The following is a 15,940-nucleotide window of genomic DNA, read 5'->3' as shown; positions in this document are numbered from 1 at the left end:
TTCATTTTAAACCAAAACTTTGGTATCAAAGTTGATAGAGCTCAAATATCCTTGACAAAGACGAGTAAACATAAGCAACTTGCTGCAACTGCATACTAGAGTCTGCAAAAACTTGCATTGTAGCGTTACAAATGATAAAAACCATTCTGAGGTTAATAACTGAAATCAACCTAAGCCTTGTAACCCCTGCTATTTCTTCTTCCTCGAGCCCTCTCAAACTTTCTGCCCTTAGAACGCACAAATGGTTTGGTATGGCTGTGTGGAACACCAGGAGCTGGACCAAAGTGCTTCACTGCTTCACGTGCGTTCTTAGGACCCCTTAGGAGAAGCTGCAAATCAATAGAAAATCTCAACATCCAAACAAACTGGGACTTTCTGATACTCTTCAATTTGTGGAGTGAAGGAAATATGATAATCAGCTATTTTTTTTAAATAAAATGTTGGATAAGGAATACACTGTCATCTTAAACATTCTCAGAGCAAAACAAAAATTCTATAAAACCAAAGAAAATTCTTTAAGTTAGTAGAAACCTTTGCTGGTACCACTGGAATAATATTCAGAGGATTAACATATTCAATACTAGACCTAAGAAAAAAAATAAACAATTTCCAATCAAATAGAACCAATAATTATTTGGACAATATGTAATCCCATTACATTGAAGCACAACTCCATGTTCAGCTGGCAAAAGGCTTAAGCAGATAGGATCCTTCTGGTTTGCTATACGCACAGATAAAATCTTTGCAATCATAAGATTCCCAAGAAGAACCATGTGCATCAAATGAGCAGCTAAGGTCATACAATAGCTTTCTTTGCTATCTTTGACAAGATTTAAAATTCAGAATGTTCCTCTTAAATTTGCAGGCATCCAGACTAGACTCAAAAATATATCACATAATAATTATTTGAAAATAATTGTAATCCCATTACATTGAAGCACAACTCCATATTCAGCTGGGAAAAGGCTTAAGCAGATAGGACCTTTCCTGGTTTGATATACGCACAGATAAAATCTTCGAAATCATAAGAAGATTACCAAGAAGATCTATGTGCGACAAATGAACAGCCAAGGTCAATAAAACCTAGGGTGCAAGGAACGGAGCAGAAGTACCAAGAAAAAGAACATTCAAAATACAGAGGAAACAGTCCGAATGCAAAGAGCGTGAGTCAATCACAAAATATGTCTAAACGATGTCAATAGGTTTAACATGAAAGCACGTATTTCCTTCATTGAGTCATGTAGTGTCACCAGACACATCCACAATACTGCACTTTACCAATAGAAAATATCAACATCCAAAAAAACTGGAACTTTCTGATACGCTTTAATGTGTAGAGTGACAGAAATATGACCCTCAGCTATCTTTTTAAAGATAAAAAAGGCGGATACGGAATACTCTACCATCTTAAAGATTTCTCATAGCAAAACAAAAAAATCTTCAAAACCAAAGAAAGTTCTCAAGTTATTAGAAACCTTTTCTGGTACCATCGGAATAATACTAAGAGGTAAAACAGAATCAATACCAGACCTAGGAAACGAAATAAACAAATAGCCAATAATTGGGGGGGGGGGGGGGATGTAATCCCATTACATTGAAGCACAACTCCATATTCAGCTGCGGAAAGGCTTAAGCAGATAGGATCCTTCTGGTTTGCTATACGCACAGATAAAATCTTTGAAATCATAAGATTCCCAAGAAGAACTATGTGCATCAAATAAACAGCTAAGGTCATGCATTAGTTTTCTTTGCTTTATTTGTCAAGATTTAAAAATATAAAATTTATCAAAAAAAAAATTTGCAGACATCCAGAAAAAGACTCAAATAATATATCACATAATAATTATTTGGAAAAAAGTGTAATCCTATTACATTGAAGCACAACTCCATATTCAGCTGGGAAAAGGCTTAAGCAGATAGAATCTTTTTCTGGTTTGCTATACGCACAGATAAAATCTTTGAAATCAGAAGAAGATTACCAAGAAGATCTATGTGCGACAAGTGAACAGCAAGAGTCAAAAAACCTAGGGTGCAAGGGATGGAGCAGAGGTCACCAAGAAAAAGAACATTACAAATAAAGAGGAAACAGTCCAATTGCAAAGAACATGAATCGATCATGTCAATGGACAATGAGTCATTTACTGACACTAGACACAACACAATACTGCACTTTACCAACTATTTCCCTGGTATGCTGTGAAAGACTAATCTTTAACCATGTCAATCCATAAATAATGTTCATTTTCAACCTATTAACAGGAACCATTAGTTCACTTTGACATGTATCTACAAAAAACACAATGAAATTCACAAACGCTGGTCACATATAGCTTTATTAAAACAAAAAAGAACTGACAGTCACATTAGCAAGATATGAACGACACAAGAAATGTGTAAGGCCCTTGTCTTATGGCCAACAAATTTGCTAGTGGTGACTGAAGAGAATCAAGGCTCACTAAGTTTTTCATCCACTCAAGGTTATTATCCAATTTCAGAAGTTATTCCATTCCTTTAATACATGAAAAAAGGTCAGCTGTTAAACAATGGTTGTAAAAGGAACATCAAAAGCTGAGAAAATGGGACCTCACCCCGTCTTGCAACTTAAAAGTCATCAACTACTACATTAAAAGTAGCAACATATAAATACACATCACTCATATCTAGCAAAGATCCATAAAATACTGCGAGTAGCAGAGAACTATAAGGATGTAACTCAGTACCGTGTTCTGGCCAAGTGGAGCCCTGAGAGCCAGCTGATCGAATGTCAAGCACTCGCCACCAGCCTTCTCAATCCTAGCCCTGGCAGTCTTAGTGAACCTCAAAGCACACACCTTCAATGCTGGAACTTCATAAGCCCTAACATCGTCGGTAATAGTACCCACAATCACCACAACCTTATCCTCCTATAAACACATTTCAAAAACCCCAACTTTAATCAAAACCACAAACAAATAACATATACATCTAATCAAACACATATTGAACAAAGAAAAACTTAACAAAATATACCTTTCCTTTGGCATAAGAGATCAACCTCGAGAGAGAAAGTGGAGGCTTGTTGATCTTACTCATGAAGAGCCGCTTGAGAATCACCGCATTGAACTTGCTTCCGGTCCTCCTTACCAGGAACCGGTAAAGCTATTACACACATAGAGCAACAAACTTTAAGCAATCGAACATTTAGACATTCTGAACAAAAACAAAAAGTAGATTTAAAACTAACTAGAGATATACCTTGACGAGGAGCTTGAGGTAAACATCGTCAGATTTAGGGGCAGTACGCTTAGTCTTCTTACTCTTACCTCCGGCCTTCAAATCGATACCCATGGCTGCTCGGGTCTGGACTCCGCTGAACGAGTGATGGAGAAATGGCTGCAGCTGCAGGGGTCGGCTCTTATATGAACATAAGAAAGAAATGAAGTGGGGAGCTAGGGTTTTTAGAGAGGTTTGTGCTGCCCCGTGTTTTCTGTTGTTGAGGTCTATAGTAACTCCTATGCACCTTTACTTAGATGTTCAACACGTCTTTACTAACTTTTTCTTTTTTATTTATATTCCTCCCTATGCGTTAGGGTTGTGTGCCTTATTCGTATTAAAACCGAACAGAAAACTTCTTCTTCTTTTTTTATTTTAGATGAAAATTTTCGTAATTTCTTTTAACCCTCACCGAGTACAACATCAGCATACCCAATAATATCCTGTGGGTTTGGGGAGGGACCTTACTCCTACCTTGTGAGGATAGAGAGTATGTTTCCAATATACCCTCGGCTCAGGAAAGTATAAGCTTCCCATTAATGAAAATATAGACAAGAAGGGACAGTACTAAAAAGCCATATAAAAGCAGAATAAAAACAATAAGACAGTAAGGTGATCAACAATGAAAGAAAATAACGGTTAGTCGTAAAAACCTACTACCAACAGAAAACGAGATTGCGTGCCAATACTACTGCTATGAACACTCTAAACTATCTACTCTACTGCCCTAATCTTCGACCTCCATATCTTCCTGTTAAGGGTCATGTTCTCGTTCAGCTGAAACTGTGTCATGTCTTACTTAATTAGCTCTCTCCACCTTTTCTTTGGCCTACCTCTACCTCTCCGTAGGCCCTCCAATATTAACCCTCAGTGAGTACCCATATATATATATATTTGTAGAAATTTCTCCAACTCGTCTCATTTTCAAGTTTTTTTAAAACCCCATTCTCCTTGACCATATTGCCTTAAGAAACTGGCTACATTAACTTCCCTCTCATTAGACCAATCCTATTTATTTCGGTGAAGAATCTTTGTAAGTTGAAAAGGTTTACTTGAAATATTCTGATTATTGCCATGAAAATGTGATTGTAATTAGAGACGAATTGAGGATTTAAATTTTATGGGTTCAATTTTGATGTTTTTACCATTGAACACATTGTATTTTAACATTTTAGATTCATATCTACTCTCTGTTACAATTTTAATGAATATTACACATAAATTTATACTATGAATCGAAAGTTATGAGTTCAATTTAGGGATGACAAAACATGTACGAACTCATGTAACCCACCCAAGTGCTAATGATTTTGGGCTAGAGTGATTTTGTTGATGGGCTTATTAGGCTAGTCCAAAGTAACCCATGAAAAAATACTAGGTCAAATTGACTCATGATAGTGCCCAACTATGACACACGTGAGTATCCAAATTTCTCTCTTGAAGACATATGTGAACCTCCGATGATGCTCAATCAAATAAAAATAGGAGTAATTCCTTGTCCAGCAAGGTGGATTTTAATTTATAATTTGATGATGAAATATAATTTTATGGTTAAAGCACTTGTTCTTTTCATAAATCACATTTGTGGATCAATCATACTCTTTAGAATATTTAAAATAAAATAGGAATTAATTTAATCTTAAAAGTGAAATAATAGATCTCATATTAGTGTGTAAGCAGACCTTACCGTTACTCTAGGGTAGAGAGACTGTTTCTGATAGACCCTCGGTTCCCTCTCTCCAAGAACTCTCCACCTTGTTCTTGGGGTGACTCGAACTCACAACCACTTAGTATTATTCACAAGAATTTACCTTGCAAATTAAATGATTCTCTAAATTTTCCAGTAATGTTTAACAATAACAAATTATTAACAAGGTCAATACTACCAGATCTAAGAAATCGAATTAGTTGTGATTGTAGTCACAGAAAGAGCTGTTGATGGTGTCTTGCAAAAAGAAAATTCAAAATAAAAGAGAACATATACAAAAAAAAGTAAAAATTTCTCATGACATAGGTTGTCTTACATAAAAAACAAAAGGATATTACATTGTAAAAATATTGGGTCAAGTTGGGCGGTTGGACTATAACCCACTATTTAGCCTATATTGATTCAGCTCATTTTAGCCCAAGTAATATTTGGGAAGGGTTAGGCAATGACCCATTTATTAGTTCATCCCATTTTAACCTGCCAAATTATAACTCAACTTGTCCATTTGTCGCTACTAGTTTAATTGAACCTAGTGTGAGAATGCTAGATCTAACTAGAATTCACTCTCAAATGCACAACATTACATATCCTCCATATATAGATGCCTCCATTTAATAAATCACATATTATCTTAAGTATTGCAGAATCCATACTTGTATCTCTATAGTCTGTATCACAACCTTATAATTTTTCATCTTCCTTATTACAATGCATTTATTTTTTCGGCCCCATTTTCTTCTTCTTTTTCTAATATTAAGGTGACTGAATTTTTATCTATGTCTGATTATAAAAATAGTCTTTTGACTTGAATACTGGATAATTAAGCCTATTTGTTCTTAGCATTTAAATGTGTATAGTTTATAATTTTAATTTACACGGTGTTGCAAATTTTTTTATTTTATTTTATGGAACACACTCCAAAAGATAGCAATAATAACAATGACGTTGGTGGTGATTGACATAATGGTTCAGATCCCGTTGTAACATATAGCAGCGACTCTTACATAACGTAAAAAAATACCAAAAATTAATCGAACTACACTGATATCGAAGAGAAACCGAGATGATTAGGACGATTTTAAAAAGTCTAATTTTGGTTATACAAAAATAGAGTAACCGAAAATTTGTTATGATACAAATTTTATACAAAGACCGAACCGAATCATTAATCCCCCGATCATATGGTGATCTCAAGTTTTCAACACTAAGTTAAAAATCAATAATTTCATATTTGAATAATTCCAATATAATTTGAAGTAAAAAGATGGCTCGTATTCAATTTTTTAGGCTTAAATCAATTTCTCTAGTAACGTTTAACATCACTGCTTCGCTGCTCTCTATGTGATTAATAAGGTTAAACCTGGAACTTTTCTTTTTATGGGTATTGATCAAAGAATTTGCTTTGACTGTTAGATATTGTTTGATTTAATTGATACTAAACATGCTAAGTTAAATTTATTTCCCTATATTTAGTTTGTTGAATGCTTGCAAACAAGTTCGTTAGTTTGTCACATTTAGCTTCTACTATTATTATGTATGACATATTTTCTTAGCTTTTCTTTTCTAGCGAAAAACGAGACCCATTGATATCGTTTTGGATTAATTTGTTCTCCTTTAGCTTCTTTTTTTTTTTTTTGGGCTTGATTTAATCATTTAGTCCGAAAAAACAGTTTCATGAATCACAGGTACAAATAGTGGCGTACATGGACCGGGTTAGTTCGAATTTTATCAAAACAAAACCAAACTCATTATATCGATTTGGATTGGTTCGATTTTATCGGGTTTTTCGAGTTTTTTGTGTTACATGAATATTATTTTAATATTGCATTATTAAAGTAATAGATAAAATTTTAATAAGTGAATATAAGTTTACTAAAAAAAAACATAATAACAAGCATATGATCTATTAAAGTGATATTATGGGAGAAATTGTTTTTAGTAATACATAATAGTTTATTTTCTTAATCGTCTACCAATAATTTTTGGTTGATGTACGCTTTCAGGGTTAACCAAATTTAATAATTAAACATAAAAATCAATATGATACCTAAATAATGATATGTTCTATGTAATTTTAGATTATTGAAATACCACTTCAAATTCGAAAAACATATAATAAATCTTGACATATGAATATGAAAGAACAAAGAGATGATTGACGCATTTCAATAACACATAATAAGAAAGTGATACAATCTATTATTTAAAGTAAATAAAAATGAATGCACTTTATACTTCTATTAAATATTATATCCCGTGAGAGAATCTCAAATATTTCTAGACATTTTTAAATAAAATTCTATATAAAATCTTAAAATTATATATAAAAAATTATAGATTTATATATCGATTTGGTTCAAATTTTTTTACTCAATAGCCAATACCAAATCAAACCTAGTCGGGTTTTTAATTCGGTTTGATTTGACTTTTCAATTTGGTGCGATTTTTCGGTTCGGTTTGTACACCCCTAGGTACAAGTTTTAAATGTCTATTCTAATTTTTTTTTTGTTGCTAAAATATGACTTTAACGAATAGTACCAAAGTCACCACACCGCACAGACCAAAGTCGAAAATCGAAAAGTGAAAAAACAAACCATATCGAATTTATTTCGTTATGGTTGTGTTTAACATTTTTAAAAGTTGAAATCTAAAATATCAAACCAAAATCTGTCAAAACCGTTGGATGAACCCCCACTAACATCTAGAGAAACGAAATAACAGGTGCATAACGATGAGTAACTCTTGCTATTTGCAGCAGGTAAACATTGTCCATCTAGTAAAAGATGGGTCTCGAGTTTCATTCAAGCTCAATCCAGTCGCTCCATCTGTCAACAGAAACACAGATCACAAATTGACCAATGACTACAGAAAGAAATATCTTTCACGTTTCTTACAATTGCATCACAAATACATAATCATGTTCCATCAGCAAACAAAATGCCGTATGTATAAATCAAAAGGGAACAATTCACTGCTCGTATAGGAGTTGTGGCAATAGAGTACCTTCCAGAGGCCATCATTAAGATAATGCATGTTATCCACACCAATTCCCTTGTTGATTGCCCTTCTGCAACGGTAAGACATGCTTTTTCAGGTGTTGAAACAACATATATATATATATATCTCAGACAAGAGAAACATGAAAATAACAGAACTTGAAAAGCTCTCTCATAATAGAATATAAGCAAGATCGTCAATGCCAAAGTTTGAAAAAGTCATTTGGTACTCCTAAACATAAAGTTTATCGTTTTCACACGTACAAAGAAATGGAGATAGATTGACTAATCTAATCATGAAAGCCTATTAGTCCTCATGACTATATCTTCACAAACTGCGTTTTCCAAATCCACCACTTCAAGCAGATGGAATGCTATCAACAACATCCCGTCTCTCATACTAGTTGTGTCTCTCACCTCATACAATTTACACACACACAGAAATATACTATATGGATGCCCAAGGCAAATACTGCGACTATCAATTACTGAATATCTCAGGATTTCCAATTGAAAATTCAATAATAAAAAAGTCTTATTTCTATCATTTCTCACAAACTCACTATACCAAAGCTTGCAAGAATATCTAAGGTCAAGGAGAGAAATATATGAACTTAATGCTAAAAGGCATTACCAGCCAATTACCTTGACACAAAGAGGAAACATTTTAAGGTCAAAGACCAATATATGTACTTTAAGGCTTACCTTCCTTTTTTGGGGTAAGGGTTTTCCGCTAAAGTCATGGCAGATAGATATTCCTCACAACAATTGAGGCAATAAAGTGTCACAGAGGATTCACATTTAGGGTCAATAAACAAACTAAACAAAGAAAGGGCAGAACATCTTTGACCTACAAAAGGTAGTAAAACATCTCAGTGCTATCACACAGAGGAGCATGCTTTAACATACAAAAGAAGAAGTCATGCAAATACTAAGATAGCAACTCACATATCTTTTGCCGACATCTTTGTAAAGCCAATAGCAAGAGCATGTTGCTTTCCTTCAGCCATAATAGCCTAAAAACAAAAGGTCGCACCTTAAAATTCCGCAAAAAAAAAAACTGCAGTAACAACACCTAATAATATTAAAGCATAAAATTGCTCTTATTCATACCACAGGAGTTTCTGCTCCCACTTCGTCATCCAAGGCACCCCCGGGAGAAGTAAGGCCCGGACACATTATGTTGGCACCAGAAAGGACAAATTTAATTGCTCCCCTGTCAACTTGTAGTTTTTTCATTATATTGGGATCTGTATAGCGGGAAAGAGGAAGGTCAAACAGAGCATTAATATCACTGAATAAATCAAATAGTCAACATATCATATAAATAAAGTTCATCAATGGCATACATTGAAAAGTTACAAATCACAAATATATGTATATGTCGTTGAGTCAATCAGCAACTGTTTAAAAGGACTGGAGAACGAGAATTGGCAGGGTATGCCATATGATCTGAGTACCAGTAAACTGAACCAGACAGAAAGTCAATTGAACAAAAAGGAAGCAATTCACCAGTTGACCTACTCGCTCCATCTCAGCCAGACTGCTCAAAAAATAATATTTGTCTGTGTCTTTCATGCGTATAATTACAAGGAGAAACACCCAATTAACTGAATGAAAGATGTACCCTTGAATTTCAGAGCACCCACATCATCTCCAATCTCAAGCATAACAAATTAATTAATATTTCGTCCCTCGCCCTCACAAGAAATCAATGACCTCCACATGGTAATTTAGTTTCCTAGGTTCTTTTAGACCAGATTGCTACAGAAACCTCTAACTTCAAAATTTTGAATAGTAAATTGGAAGTACACAAATGCTTGATCACTTCGCTGTGACTGGTTTTACTGAACCAAGCAGGTATATCTTGTGAATAGTAAATTAGTTATGCATATCAAGGGAAAAGAAAAATAAGGCATTAAGTATCATGAGCCTTCAAATGAGTTTCTGGATGTGAATCATACACCCATTCTATTATTGCTTGGTTAATTATGCTAATATGCTAATATGCTAATCAGCAACATCAGCTGGCTTGAATTATTTTGTTGCAATGGTCATAGCCATTCCATATCGAAGCATGATCTTGTTGTGTTTGATGCATGTTCGATTAGAATCTTCAAAACTCCGTGGATGAGAAGTCAATTATTCTTCCTTTACATTCTTCAAACGTCTTAAGAAGCTCTATTTTTCCTCACAGCCCACAAGGGTTGAATTGGCTGCATATTAAGGAGATACTTGCTGATGACAAAAATGACCTAATCGTCCAATATTTTGAAGTGATTTCACATGTAAAACTAATAACTTTACCAGGGCGGAAGTATCAATTATATCTGATCTGGATTGTCTATACTAGTATCCAAAGAAACCAACACCAAATAACAGTCCTTATTAGTAAAGAAATAAAAAAGTTGAAAAGGACTTGATACAACCATAAGAAAGGTTACCAAAAGAAAGGACAGAAGTTTAAGCGGATGACCTTTGATTTAATGGAAAAGAAAAATAAAGGAGGAAGAAAATTAAAAAACCGAATAACTTACACTGATGCAGAAGACGTAAAGTAGGCATATAAGGTCCATCACGTATGTTGAAAAACAGGGGTACATTGTTCACTACAACTAGGTTCAGATGATTCGGACTGCAAAAGAAATGATGAATGAACGAACTATGATGTTAATGAAAGAAGAAGAAAACAACAGATAAAAAACTGCATTAAGACAGTCGAAATCAACCATTTTGCAACAATAAGTGGAGACTTCTTCGGAAGCAAATCCTCCAACACCGGCTCTAGTGCTGGGTACTGCAAAAGGAAGAAATGTTGACATTATTAACACATTATAACCACAATTTCAGAGAAATGCGCTAGCTGGAATAAAGTGTGGAAGAAACAAAGTGGTCTGTAGCATAGTCAGGACCTCTTCCGCAATGCTTTGACGAATTTTACGCTGCACAGATGCCTTGACTTGATTTTGTCCAGACACTTCTTCAGTTGTAAACCTACATATTTAACATAGATTGAGTTGTCCAAGTTATTTTAGTTCAGCACAATAAACTGCAGTGGGACACAGCATACTTAACAAATTTGAGCATGAGAACTTAAGATCTAAGATTAATGACAAACACATTCTTGATTAGAAAATTTTGACTTAATGACATTTAAGGTTAAGGGCCTGTTTAGTTTGAATTGTTTCACCTGATTAAATCAATTGCATAACCATTGTCAATTGATTCATCGCAATACGAAATACAAAAGTATATAGATTCCCTCAGGATAATTAAAATAGTTCATATCAATCAGGTAGTTGGACAGCTGAAAGCTGCAATGAGTATGTAAGCCTGAGGGACCAAAGGCAGTTATTACTTATTTGTCCCGGTACACGTAGGTGATGGAATCAACTGCAGTGTGGATGAAATGCATGCCACTAAAGACATGGTCTGACACATTAATTAATCAATCAATCAACAATCTATCAATTATGCCTCAATCCGAAATTGATCGGCTATATGAGTCTCCATATCCATTCTACTCTATTTAGGCACATTTCATTGCAATATTAGATAATTTATATTTCAGGCAACGCAGGGATTCTTCAAAACTAGAGATCTTTTTAATCTCACATTTTTCTCGACATGGATATACAAGTTTCTAACCAGGATAAAAAACTCTCTCGGCACATATCAGACATAATTGATCGGCTATATGAGTCTCCATATCCATTCTACTCTATTTAGGCACATTTCATTGCAATATTAGATAATTTATATTTCAGGCAACTCAGGGATTCTTCAAAACTAGAGATCTTTTTAATCTCACATTTTTCACGACATGGATATACAAGTTTCTAACCAAGATAAAAAAAACTCTCGACACATATCAGACATAATGTGCCTCGACCCTAACTGGTAGCAATTCCCTATAAAGGTCATTTACTTCGTTGTGTTATATCCTTAGCTAAATCCATAATGAATTCAAAGAGGGTTGTTTAAAACAACTTCTCTCAGAGATTTAGGTCTATCTCATTTCCAGTTGTCACCTCCTACAATCATCATAGGGTCCCACCTACCACTTGGTCCATATGGAGGTCTACGTAAGATCATCTTAGGTGACACTTTTTCATTTTATCAATGTGTGCGTAATTTGCAAGTTTTTTTTTTATTAATCAACTAGTGAAGGGAATAGAAGCATAGGTAGAGAAGAGGAATGAGAGAGCAAGCTGGCTGCATAGATCGTGGAGATGCCCACTTTGTAGATTTGTTGAGTCAGACCAATTAGTCTACTGAATTGTCTTCTTGAAATGTACTTAATTTATTAGGAAAGCGACTGTTTCGGGAAATTTGGATGTGACCATTTCCAATTTTGTATGACCCACATCCACACTTCTACAACATTTGCTAACAGTTTCCATGGCCAAGAATCATAGGGAAGTCAAAGGTGCAAAAGAGAGGTACACTTCAAGTTGGAAACTGAAGAGTTTGGATACAAGTACCATAAGATGATTTACATTTGAACTTAACAATCTAGGCAATGATCAGCTTTATAAGAGTAAATAGCCTAACCATTTTAATCCTTGGCTACCAGTAAATAGCCTAACCATTTTAATCCTTGGCTACCAGAAAACATTGAATTTGTAGATGAGGACATCAAACAGGAGAAACACCGGGAAGAAGAAGGTACAATGATAAGCAAATCTCCAAACCCAAGAAGGGCCCTAGGAAAAGCAGATTGCAAACACAAGTAGCTGAATTTCAATTGCATCCTTCTTCGGGTCTTAGACACCTCTATGTTTTGAGATATTGCAGTCATTTCACAGTCTATGACAGTTGCATAGTTAGCACTGAGATGCAGGTGTCTGTAACGAGTGTCAGATGGTTTGTCAACAATATTTCCTGAATCATATAATCAATATTAATATAATTACATATGTTGATCAGAACCTTGAGCAAGAACTTTGGCTCCAAGTCTTGCCTGCTGGTTTAAGCATCATGTATATTTCAGCTGTAATAGATTTCTCGTTAGTTAAGTATGAACCAGTCCAATATTGATTATCCCCTTTGTCCTCTCTGTTAAAAGCATTCTAGGTAGCTATTACAACACCCAAGCATCTAACATCTGTCTAAATTCTTAAAGGTATCAAGCACTAATCCCTTAATGTTCTTAACCCTCAAAAAGATTTTTGTTGTTTGAGAACTATTAAAATAGAACCAATGAGGTATCCTCCCACCCCTCATCTAAATTGAGGCCAAGGAAATCCATACAAGGAAAAGAACCACTTGGTCTACACAAACTTGGAGCAGCTAAATTGAAGTTGAGAACCTCATAAACATTACCACATTCTACTTACGCAAAAAAGCACTGATACTTACCCAAGGAGATAAAACTATACAATTTGTAAAGTCTTTCCTTGTATACTAAAATTTAAGGACATAAAGAGGCTGGACCACACAAAAGAATACCATCATAAACCAGATATGAATTGCAGCCCGGAACAAGAAATTCGATGGAAGGCATTATAATCAATTGTTTAATTCTTACGTCCACATTTATAGATGAGGATCTGCTGGATTGAACATCTAGCTTGTGCAAGAATTACTTTTTCTTACACTGACAACTATGTGTTGCTTATATTTATAGCGTACAGACCCCGGAGCCTGCTGCAGCAAACATCCTTAATCACTCCAACAATGTAGAAAGGGAAAAAAACATATTTCTCATGAATATAGTCTATAGACAAGTTGAGAACAAGCAAAAAAGTAATAAGTGAATAAAACAACTACATCAGCTCATTTTTTAAATGACCAATAAATCATTTACCTAACAATCAAGAAAATCAAACAAAACAGCCAAAGTAAGCAATTTACAATAGAAAAAGTAAAATCACTTGCAGGCACCCTTAATTCCCGTACTTAACCAAAATAGATAAGTAAAATCACTAATCAGGCACGGAATGTACTTCAAAATGAAATCAAGATTGTCTAATAATTCCATGGAAATTAATCAAATAACAAGAGAACTCTGAAATTGAACCTAGAGCTCCAGTAGGGAAAAAGGAAAGGAGTGCACTTACTTCTTGAACATTTTCACGGGCTGACGCTGAGAGAAAAATAATATGTAGGGTTTAAGCTGATGAACAGAGTGATAAATTTGGAATTGAGATCTCAATTTTAAAATAAAATATATGCTAGCCCTTATATTTATTGATGATAACCAAAGATGACGTTTTTTTTAGTGGATCCACCAGCCCCGTGGACCGCGTTGTAAGAAAGCTAAGGTATCTGAGTTCCACTTTGATGATTCTAATGTTCTATGTTAACTTGTCCGTATAAAGTTGGATTTAGTGAACCATTTGCGGTTAAAAGAAAAAAAGGAAGTATTTGAGGCTAAAGTTTAAAACACAAAAAAAAAAACGTTTGGCCGTAGATTTTGTCAAATTTTTTTCCAAAACCTTTTTGGCAAAATCCGTTTGTTTATAGATTTTATCCTGGCAAATTTTGAAAACAAAATTTTCAAATCCCAAAACTAGCTTTACACCTGTTTTTGGCCCAAAATATTACCTTTGGTTTTTTTAACAATTTCAAAAACGATCCCAAACTTTTGTATTTTATAAAAAAAATACACAATCTATTATGACCCAACTAATTTACCAGCTAATTACTATCATTTTTTAAAACTGATGGATCTTGTAATATTATTGCAATTTGACGAATTGTAGTAGCTAGTAATTGTGTTATTAGCAGTTGATATTAAAATATCAGGTTATGGTTTTAGGATAGTGTATTATGTAGTTCATTATAAAAATAATGATTTGTGCCAAACCTATCTATGTTTGTTTGTGATAATGATAATGAATGGCGTCGAAGAAGGTTCTGCATATAGATGATTAGCAAGTTTGTCTGTTTGGTATTGTTGGATATTTTTGATAGTTTTTAGAACTTATGGGTATAAGTCACATTTTTTTTTTTAAGTGAAATGTGTTTTGAAAAACGATTTCCAAACAGATTTTAATCTTCAAACCAAATTTTGCGCAAATCAAATTTTTTAAAATAAATTTGAGAATTTATGGGCAAACGCTAGCAATAAGTCTAGATTTCAATATTTAGAGTATGGTTATAGGAGTACTTTTATCTCTTGTTTATACTACTTAATATAGAATATCCTTTTATCTTTATAAAAATGGACAACTTTAGTGTAACACTAAATAAAGTTTATAAAACTAATGGTAAAAGCATCAAGTTGAGTTAAAAGCAATGAAGTTTTTTCTCTATCAACTACTAGTTAACTATTATGTTAATATCCATCAATTATTTTTGCCCTTCGCTCTCTGGCTCTCCCGCCCATCAACCTTTTTTCTCCTAAAATCCCTAGAATTGAACTCCACTCTTTCTCCCAAAATCCCTAGAAATCGAACTCAACCCTTTCTAATGTAGAAACTATGAGTCTAGTCAGTGGAGGGACAGGATAATCCAGAATCGAAGTTCGACTGAAAATAATTTATAAATTAAGTGATATTGTGTAATCATCTAGGATTTGTTAAAGCGATGCATTGTTAATTTTTTGCTTTCGAATTCTTGCAACCGATTCATGTGATTTTGTTCTTATCCAAGTAGCGGCGGTTGAAGCTTTTGAAGCTATCGTTTATTACCAGTTTGTAGTTCTATGCTTTGGGCTTTTATTTGTAAGAATTCAAACCTTCTGTTTCACAACTTTATGGTCAAAAATATGAAAAATATATGATCTTTCTTTTAGTATATGTATGATTATTTTGGTTTACAAGCTACTTACTTTTTTTAAGATAAATATTTTTGCTCTTTTAACTTGACATATGAATTTTTTTGCATCATGGACTATGAAACTGGGGAGTAATGTTCAGCAATATTGAACTATTTCAGTAGCATGGTTCTTGTAAATAAAATTAATAGTTGGAACTTACTTGAGAACACGTGTTGTCTATATAGTGCTGCTTTATATATATTTAACTAAAGTTATTCT

The 15,940-nt window shown here is 34.0% G+C and overlaps 2 protein-coding genes across 2 annotated transcripts; both read right to left on the bottom strand.

The window, feature by feature from the left end:
* LOC104119312 (large ribosomal subunit protein eL18y) lies at window positions 1-3,469 on the bottom strand. The gene is made up of 4 exons (XM_009630779.4): window positions 3,235-3,469; window positions 3,010-3,138; window positions 2,721-2,903; window positions 1-329 (listed from the first exon to the last, which is right to left on the bottom strand). The coding sequence occupies exons 1-4, from the start codon at window positions 3,325-3,327 to the stop codon at window positions 171-173; spliced, it is 564 nt and encodes a 187-aa protein (XP_009629074.1). The 5' UTR covers window positions 3,328-3,469; the 3' UTR covers window positions 1-170.
* A 4,072-nt stretch (window positions 3,470-7,541) lies between these two features.
* Window positions 7,542-14,243, bottom strand: LOC104119310 (uncharacterized). Its single transcript, XM_009630778.4, has 8 exons — window positions 14,019-14,243; window positions 10,869-10,950; window positions 10,686-10,753; window positions 10,494-10,591; window positions 9,070-9,206; window positions 8,905-8,972; window positions 7,964-8,027; window positions 7,542-7,785 (listed from the first exon to the last, which is right to left on the bottom strand). Exons 1-8 carry the CDS (start codon window positions 14,027-14,029, stop codon window positions 7,768-7,770), a joined length of 546 nt encoding a protein of 181 aa, XP_009629073.1. The 5' UTR covers window positions 14,030-14,243; the 3' UTR covers window positions 7,542-7,767.
* Window positions 14,244-15,940: the final 1,697 nt, after the last annotated feature.

Source organism: Nicotiana tomentosiformis, chromosome 1 (genome assembly GCF_000390325.3).
Source record: "Nicotiana tomentosiformis chromosome 1, ASM39032v3, whole genome shotgun sequence".
Classification (NCBI taxonomy): Eukaryota; Viridiplantae; Streptophyta; class Magnoliopsida; order Solanales; family Solanaceae; genus Nicotiana; species Nicotiana tomentosiformis.
Note: the sequence above shows the minus strand (reverse complement) of the source record. Positions and strands in the feature narration are given on the sequence as shown.

Bases quoted from the DNA above. Each gene is read 5' to 3' on its own strand.
- LOC104119312 (XM_009630779.4), bottom strand. From the start codon at position 3,327: ATGGGTATCGATTTGAAGGCCGGAGGTAAGAGTAAGAAGACTAAGCGT. The intron at 3,139-3,234 runs GTATATCTCTAG...TGTGTGTAATAG, and splicing joins ACCTCAAGCTCCTCGTCAAG to CTTTACCGGTTCCTGGTAAG. The intron at 330-2,720 runs GTACTGAGTTAC...ATTGATTTGCAG, and splicing joins CTCCACTTGGCCAGAACACG to CTTCTCCTAAGGGGTCCTAA.
- LOC104119310 (XM_009630778.4), bottom strand. The intron at 10,754-10,868 runs GTCCTGACTATG...TTCCTTTTGCAG, and splicing joins GTCAAAGCATTGCGGAAGAG to TACCCAGCACTAGAGCCGGT. The intron at 8,028-8,904 runs GTGAGTTGCTAT...TTACCGTTGCAG, and splicing joins AAGATGTCGGCAAAAGATAT to AAGGGCAATCAACAAGGGAA.